At 36.0% G+C, this 9,053-nt stretch overlaps 1 protein-coding gene across 11 annotated transcripts in view; it reads left to right on the top strand.

The window, feature by feature from the left end:
• Positions 1–9,053, top strand: part of NBEA (neurobeachin) — a 467,529-nt gene that overhangs the window by 438,174 nt on the left and 20,302 nt on the right. For 8 of the 11 annotated variants that reach the window (XM_042014387.1, XM_042014386.1, XM_042014381.1 and 5 more), the window contains 3 exons: positions 4,316–4,405; positions 5,908–6,100; positions 8,751–8,822. In XM_042014387.1, coding sequence (XP_041870321.1) covers positions 4,316–4,405; positions 5,908–6,100; positions 8,751–8,822 — 355 coding nt within the window. The remainder of the gene's footprint in view (positions 1–4,315; positions 4,406–5,907; positions 6,101–8,750; positions 8,823–9,053) is intronic. The other 3 variants (XM_042014378.1, XM_042014384.1, XM_042014382.1) reach the window with 1 other exon arrangement.

The following is a 9,053-nucleotide window of genomic DNA, read 5'->3' as shown; positions in this document are numbered from 1 at the left end:
CTCTTCTCTTCTCTTCTCTTCTCTTCTCTTCTCTTCTCTTCTCCTCTTCTCTTCCCCTTCCCCTTCCCCTTCCCCTCCCCCTCCCCCTCCCTCTTCCTCTTCCTCCTCTCTTCTCCTCTTTTCTCCTCTCTTCTCCTCTCTTCTCCTCTCTTCTCCTCTCTTCTCCTCTCTTCTCCTCTCTTCTCCTCTCCTCTCCTCTCCTCTCCTCTCCTCTCCTCTCCTCTCCTCTCCTCGCAACTCTTTTGCTCTGCAGCTCTGTTTCTGTTGTTTCACTTCTTGCTGGTGGAGGCATTGCCTTTGACTACTAAAAGTAATTCTTACACCTAAAGAAACAGAGTGCTTGTATTATTTGGAAGCATACTTGTATTTATTTCAAGCAGAATTAAGAAATAAAACCCAGATACTTCAGTAGACTGCATAATGAGCAAAGCAAATGCATTGAACTCTTCATTCCATGGGAAACTGATGCTAAGGCCTCATCCTCCAGGGTGCGGGACAGCATCCCAGTGTCCTTGTGAATGTACAGTCTACCTTTAAGCATAAAAATTGGAAACCAATAATTTATTTTCTTTGAGCAAAATACACTGAGGATATTGATCATTGTATTATTCATAAGATTTGATTATTTGATATATTGATTTCTTGACCAAAATGTACGCAAATGTATAATAGATATTTCTTTATATTATTGGTAAATGACTATTATTAAGTCATATGCAGTTTTGTGTGTTGCTTGAGTGCATAAATCAGCTTGTGTGAGATCAACTAATTTTAAACTTGGAATTGCCAGCAAGTTTACAGATTTTTTTTTCTCATTTTGACCTATTATTATCAAATAATATGTTAAGAGCCAATTTATTTTTCTGAATATATGATCATATCCTAACAGATACTCCCTGAAGTGTCTGGAGTACAAATCTCATTTTATGTGTATTAAAAACAGTAGGGAATCTCAAATCAACTCACTAAATAGCTTTTCTGCAACACCTTATTGAGGAAGAGAAAACTAATATAATTGCCATTTTGCTGTTCTGAAAGCTTTAAATCTGGCAGCCACTGAATTCCAAACTTATATTGTTTCTGCTTGAAGGCCATTTGAAGGTGAAATGAGAATAAACTTGATTTTATTAAAATTTGTATTAAATTGACTAGAATGTGTGTCTCAGGGAGTGGTGTAGCACTTTGTACACAATACTCAAGATATGATGGGAGAAAAGGAATTGATTAATTAGAATGAAATGTTTAAGACCATTAAATAAATCTAAAGTCTGATGATTTACAGCTCAAGAAAAACCAATGGTGTACACTTACCAGTTTTCAGATTAATTTTAGATACAGCCAGAGTTCTCTTGTAAACAAATCAATGTATTACATTATTATTCACAGATCTGTTTTGTACCTGCTTTTCATTTTGTGTCAAGCTATCTGATAGGAGGCAGCATTAGGAATACCCTTGGGCCAGTCTCTTTATCTCTGTGTGATTATGTTTATCTTCTGTGTTAAGTTTTGACAAGGTTTTTCTGTCCTTTGTGAGTATTGTGAGCTCCAGAGAGCAATACCAGTGGTAGCTGTGCACAGCAGTGGTGTTGTGCAGACTATAGTCTCAGTGCAGTAGCTGAATGTTATGGGTATTTTTTAAATAAACATTGTTCATTTTATTTAATGCTTCTAAGAGGTGTCAGTTTTATAAATGGTATTTTGACTGAAAAGGATAACATTACTATCCATGGGGTGGGGGACAGGCAGTTGTCTTGTAAATGCAAGCCAGCAAAAATATTCAATATTCCCTGAGTATAAAGGTCTTGGTTCTGCATTTGTTCTGCTTACAAAAGGACTTGACATTAACTTAAATGTATTAAAATTATGGGAGCATAGAGAATGTGAGCATTTACGAACACATCTTCAGCTGTAAAATAACAGCTGCTTTTGACCATTATATTTTAAGTGTCCATTCCTCAAAATCTGAAAAATTCATGTTAGTTTGTTATTGTATTCTACTTCTCTTTCTCCTCCTCTATTGTCTCCATAAATCTACTTGAACCGAGAGGGAAAGCCAGCAAAATTTACTTGTGCAGAATTTACAGCCAAACAATCAGAATTTGCCAAGACTGGACAACATGAAAGTAAATGTATAAATTAGAACTGGATGGCACTGAAAAAAATTAATAATTCATTTCTATGCTCCTGCGAGAGAACATAGTATCATTTAAGGGATCACTATAAAGGGTAGGAGAGGAAGAACTGGGTTTTTTTCATTATTGCTGCCAAAAACAATTCACACTCTTATTTCAACGCAGAATTCTTTCAAAAATTAGAATTAAATTAACCTTGATAATTATTTGGAAAAAAAAAAAGAAAAAATGGAAATTACTTTCTGAAAATATTATTGACAGATATGTGTGAAAGTATATATCACACTGATATATACTGATATTGTTAATATTAGTATTTTTAATATTGAAAATGAAATTCCCAAACAAGTATAGTTCCTTTCCCTTCTTCTCACCTGGCAAATCAGTTCTGAAGTACTGAATGTAATAGAAAATACTATCTTTATATGACTTGAAGTGAATTTTGTATTCCTGTATAAAAAATGTCTGCATGAGTGAAGGTATTTACACAGTGTGTAAAGAGATACTGTTTGTATCTGTTTGTTTGTATATACATACAGCAGCTATCTATATGCACAAACTGTACTGTTTGTGCATATAGATAGCTGCTGTATGGACATACACACATGTACACACATATGCCCACAGAAATGTGTTTGTATAAAATTAATCTGTGATTATAAATTTATTCATCATTAAATGATGTTAATAAAACCTGAGATGCTCACCAGTTCCCAAGAAACAGTCTGTGCCTTGGAGGCTGGAGTTCACTCTGAATTACTCAACAAACAAGAAATCACCTGTACCAGGATAATTATGGCATCAAATGTGCTGGGGCTACAATCCATTGAAAGTCCTTCAGCTGCTTGACTGGACTTTGCATTATGTTTCTTTATCAGGAAATGTTTGTTTGTGGTATTCCATTATATACTTGTCAGTCTAGGGCATTAAGAGTGGTGGACATCAGTGACCTGCTAGGAAATCTCTCTCTGACATCTGTTCTTATATCTATACTGTGAAGTGGAGGAAAGCACAGATTGGCTTGTAGGAATGACAAAATATGTGCATTAAAAGGATTCTTCTGTATCCTGAAGTATTTATCATGCTTCTTATGGTTTTATGTCTGAAAGAAATAACAAAATTTACCAAGATAGTTTTTGGTGGGTTTTCATGTTAATTCTGTGTAGCCAATGAAAAATTCATAAAGCTCACAAGAAAAATATTAAGGGTCAGTAGTTCAGGGTACAGTACATATATGGGTACACAATGCACTGTGCATTTCAAAATCTGACAGTTTCGTTTTCTATGAATGCTTTATTCTTGATTTTACAAGGTCAAATAAATACCTGTCTGAAAAAAAAAGGAATATTCTGTAACAATTGTTATTACAAGTAACAATCTTTCACCAAAGTTTTTAAGAATATCTCTTAGATACATTTTTGTTTAAATGAACTGTTTGATTAGAAGCATTTCAGTATATGTGCTGTATTCTACTACCTATAGAATTAGTCAAGATTTATTCTGAAATTAGACTTGTCTTGAAGGATGCATTTAAATTGCTAAGTTTTCATTTCTAAACCATGAAGCCTGAAAGCCCACGAAAAAGTGCAATAAAATTAAGGATGAAATAAATATTCAATGAATGTATGCAAATTGGAAAGGTTTCTACGTTAGTCTTAATGTGCCTGACAATGTGCCTGTTTCTGGCATTTTTTTCACCTAATAATGTTGAAATAGTACTTATTTTGTTTTTATTACATTTCATACATAAATTTTCTTTCTCAGTTTTCTTTTCTTTTCCCCCCTTTAAGATTCCAGAGGCTTATTTTATTAGAGATCCTCATACTTTCCTCCTTACAAAGGACTTTATTAAGGTATATATGTTCTTTTTAGTGCAAAAAAACCAAAAGCTCTCTCAAGACCTGTACTACATGTCCTCACAGGTTAACATTTTCACATATAATGCCAGTTACTGGAGATGAGAATGGTTAGTTGGTTAACTGAAGCATGCTTGAAAGGAGAAGCAAAGCTTGTCTACAAAATACTAACACTTGGATGAGTCTGCAGCCTGGGAGGAGAGCACCGGGTGAATTTTCTGGACTTTTTTCATGGCTGACTTGGGATATGCCTGCATTGTCACACAGTGTGTTGACCTCTCTCCTTGATGCATATTGCTCCTGACAGTCCCTCTCCTTTGCCTGCAGGCCATGGAGGCGCAGATACAGAACTTTGGACAGACGCCATCGCAGTTGCTCATTGAGCCCCATCCACCTCGGAGCTCTGCCATGCACCTGGTGAGACACGACTGCTGGCTGGGAATGCATTCCCTTTGAACCTTAGGATCCCTTGTAGGTCATAAAGTACTCATTAAAGCAACACTTTTAATGCCCCACACTGCCCATGCAACCATGCTTGCTTTGGGTAGCAACAAATCACAGAGCTCTAGCAGAGCAAGGTGGAGGTGTGACTAGCTGTAGCTTCATACAGTCCTGGATTTTCCTTACTGATACTGTATAAGAAGGCTCCATCTTAATAAATATAAACTTGATAAGTACGTATTTGTATTCTTGTTTCTGCAAGTGGTGGAATGACTGCAGGCTTTACTTACAGTGAGTAGGTTGTTTTGTTTTAAAGGATGCATTGTTAGGGGCTGATTTATGAACAATGTCTGCTTGACAAAAATGAAGTATTGGAGTTCAAATCATGCTGGAATCCTCCCACCCATTCCCCCAGGAGAATGAAACGTATATTTTGAGTTTCAATTCAAACTCCAAAATTCATTTCCATCACATTCCTCTTTGTGCTTCTTGTAAAGAATTGTATGAAATAGCCAGGCTGAACAAGACAGATCTCTGTGCCCCTGAGTGCCTTTGATAAAATGCTTAGAGCTAGATATTTCTTTTAAGCTTTGTAAATCAACAGTAATACATGCAGTAGTTTCAATCTTTTGATCTATCTACAAGGAAACTGTTCTATCTAGTACACTGGGAAAGTGGAAATTGATCTGGAAGTGGTTGTTGTATTCAGTAATGTGTACAAGTCAAACTTAGATAATATTTATTTTATATTCTTAAGATATGGATAATATATTTTTAATAATTAAAGGCAATAAGCAGAAAGGAATATTTGACCTTTTAGAAATAGTTCATTTTGTTTTAACAGTGGCTGAAAAAAAAATCCTTAAAACCAATACTCAATAACTATCCTTGTCCATGTACAAACAGTTGTGTCATTTGTAGAATCAGGAAACAGGCTTAGGTTATTATAACCTTATTAGGTTACAGACTCCCTAATAAGCATATGCTTTACATAGAATTAAATTGTCTGTGTTTGGAAGTGCTGTATTTCATATGAGGAATTCATTAAGAAAAATTAAACATCTGTGAGTTTTTGAGTCACTCTTAAAATTTCTTTTTTCAACTGTTGTAGTTTAGAGAATTAATATTTATTATGTATTAATTGATTAACTCATTTAGACATGTCTCTATTTTATGAATATTAACTACTGAATAATTTTACATTTTACTGTATGCTAATTAATGCTAATGGTCATTTTGCACCCAGTAATGATAACCCTTACCATACCTATTCTCTACTTATCCTCGTGTAATGTTCCAATAATAGCTTCTGATCTTGCTCTCCTCCATCACTAGAGTAGATGCACAGGTAGTGTTGTTTTCCCTGTATGTGCACATGCTTGCCTGCTCTTTTTTAACCTTGTTTTCCCTCAGACCTCCTCACTAATTGTGTTATCCCTTCTGTTCTCTTCTGCTCTCTTCTCCTTTCTACTCAACAGTGTTTCCTTCCACAGAGCCCCCTCATGTTTAAAGATCAGATGCAGCAGGATGTCATCATGGTGCTGAAGTTCCCATCAAATTCCCCTGTCACACATGTGGCAGCCAACACGCTGCCCCACCTGACCATCCCTGCCGTGGTGACTGTCACTTGCAGCAGGCTGTTTGCAGTCAATCGGTGGCACAACACAGTAGGTAGGTTCTCACATGCACATTTCATTCAAATTTGAAGACCTTAACAATGCAGCTTTAATTTTGAGTGCAACTTAGCTCACTCACCTGCCTGTGCACCAAAATTTATTGTTTCTTCTGGTTTGTGTCAAATAATCACAGCTTCTGTTTTCTCTGGTGCCATTCCTAGAAACACTCTCCTTATCAGCAGCACATCACCATGGCAGCCAATCGATTTGTGGTTACTTCAGGATCAGTCTTTGATATAATGCTTTTCAGGAGACTGCTGTTGCTCTTGACACAGCCAATATTAATATGTCCCAGGTTTCAGGAATACATACTGGCATGCTAGAGAGCATACATCCCTATGTGCTGCTTGAGAGAGATTTCAGGATCTTGTAATAAGCCTTCCCCTGGGTCACTGTTGGATTATCTGGGATCCTAAGCAAGCCTAAGCAGCCGGACACTGGACTGTTCTGAAGAGAAGTTTCCTCATTCCCTCACAAAAGCCCATCCAACAGGCCATCCCAAAATTCCCTTCCAGCCCTTCTGCTCACCTCTCCATATTGCCATTAGGACTGTCCATGTCACCTGGACATGTAGATGCTAAGGCTGTTCCAGGCATCGCTAAATGGGTGGTGGGGCCATGAGGTACACGAGGGAACAAACAGGTTACATTTTCTCAGGTAGTTTCCTGCAGTGATAGCCCTTATGCTGCAATATCTGGAAACATTTATAATACTCCATCAGGGGCAACTACATTACATATAAAAAAAAAAGTTTTTCCCATTTCTTTAAAACAAAAGGGAAAAATCTAGAGGGGAAAAAAATCAAATAAAACATTTTTTTGAAGTATTTTGTGGCAATGTCCTCAATGGAAGATTCCAATGCCAGGAATGATTCAGAGGTGCAGAAACCATCCTGTGTTATTTGAATACACCTTTGACTAACATAGACTGGCTTATTCCTAATTATTTCCCCTCAATTTTTCAGGGATTCAGTCCAAGTACTCTATACCTGTCATCATTCATGTCTCCTCTGTTTGAGGAAGCTTATTTAGTTCTTTCTCATCCAGATTGTCAAGTCAAGAGAAGCCAAAATTCCTACCTGTACTTTACTGTGAAGGAGTTAGTCTCATTAATATTGCAGTATGCTGGAGTTCAAGGGTTTCCTTAAAATCTGTCATTTGAAGTCCCTTAGTTTAGCTGAATTTATGTGGGTCTTTATGATGCCTGTGACAGTAAGGTTTTAGTTTTTCTTTTTCTTTACTCTTGTAAATCACAAGTCATGTTGCAAACATTCAGGATTCAAGGCATGAACCAACCACAAATTAAATTTCTCACCATTTGTAAACCTCTGGTCTAAATTGCAAAAACAAGAATACTTTCTAAATATATTATAATAGGAAGAGAGGAAAATGAAACTGTTTAGAGAATCAAATGTCATTGTAATGATTTTCTTAACTTTTACATCTTGCTTGGCAATGTTGTTTATTTTCCAGGAGGCTAGTCCAGGACAGGGTATCAATCTCCTACTATTGACATAATATTGTTTTAATAAAGCATAACTGTAGTTTAAAGGATAGGGTTATCTACAGAAAGACCAATTGTTGTAGAGTGTATGTAGACCTTTGGAGTTAATAAACAGCAAGAACCATTTACATAGACATAATACAATTGAATGAATCTAAGTTAATACCAGTAAAGATCTGTCCCAAACTGTTTGGGTTTTGAAAGAAGAGACAGAAAGAAGGGAAGGAGAAGTTCTCAGATCAGTGTCTGCAAATGGCAGAGCTAGCTGAATATCTTGAGGTGACTTTATGATGTGTATCCCCTATGCCCAGAAATTAACTTTGTGCCTTTCTGTGCCTTTAAACTGAGCCCAAGAGGGGGGAGAGGAAAGAAACCAAGCGAACATTTCAAAACAGTTGTTCAAGGACACAGATGGAGTCCAGCTGTCTATTTCAGTGGTAGAAAATGCACTTTATCCTCCAGAAATCTGTATGTACTATTATAGAGGGTATTCTTGTGCAACATGGCAGTTTGTGACAAAAATCGTGTTTTCAGTAGTGACAATCTGATTTATGTACCAGGGAAGCTGTTCAAAAGAGCCAAAGCAATGTTAGCTGTGCATGAGAGCAGATAACACTAAATTTGTAGGCCCTTATGCACATTTGAACATCTTAAGGACTGCTCAGAATAGAATTAACAGGAATAATTGTGGCACATTTACTGTAGCCTAGAGTTTTACAGCTAAAAATTTTAGATAAATCCATGAAAAGGTCCAAGTTTCTGTCACATACAGGTTTCCATATGTAAGAAACTCATAACAATGTTTAATCTAATTAACTTTATTTTCTGTACTAAGATCTCTGCTCAAATGTAAAAGGAAAAAGGTTGTCTCATACAATTTTAAATGAGTTATTTAATGAATATGTGTGGCTGCAGAAGTTGTGATGAAGTTGGCAAGTCTATATTTATAGCTACTTTTACATTACAAAAGAATTAACAAATACATATTTTGTAGCACAGAGGAAGAAATCTTAATATATTAATAAAACAAAGAGTAAAAAGTTACTTTTAAAAAATATATAATAATTCAGTAATGAACTTTTAAACCTAGAAAAGTTGCGTCAAAAGGTTTCTGTGTGCTTCATTCTTCCTTTGGTGTGTAGGCCTTCGAGGAGCCCCAGGATACTCTTTGGATCAAGCCCATCATCTTCCAATTGAAATGGATCCATTGATTGGTATGTCAAGATGAAAATGTAGCAATATATTTGAAATTGGCATTTTCAGGAATTATTGATTAAGCTATATTTGTATGTTATGCTTCATTTAACACAGAAAATAGGAAAATATTTATTCTTGTCGGTCCTGGAGAACTAAAAGCATTAGCTATTGATGCTGAATTAATTACATGAGTGCTATTTGTTATTAACATCACCAGCAACTGGTATTTAAGAAACAACCAATTAAGT

The sequence above is a fragment of the Corvus kubaryi genome, unplaced genomic scaffold (assembly GCF_017639235.1).
Source record: "Corvus kubaryi isolate FWS band 111438036 unplaced genomic scaffold, C.kubaryi_AGA036_p1.0 split1-65, whole genome shotgun sequence".
In the NCBI taxonomy this organism is placed as follows: Eukaryota; Metazoa; Chordata; class Aves; order Passeriformes; family Corvidae; genus Corvus; species Corvus kubaryi.
Note: the sequence above shows the minus strand (reverse complement) of the source record. Positions and strands in the feature narration are given on the sequence as shown.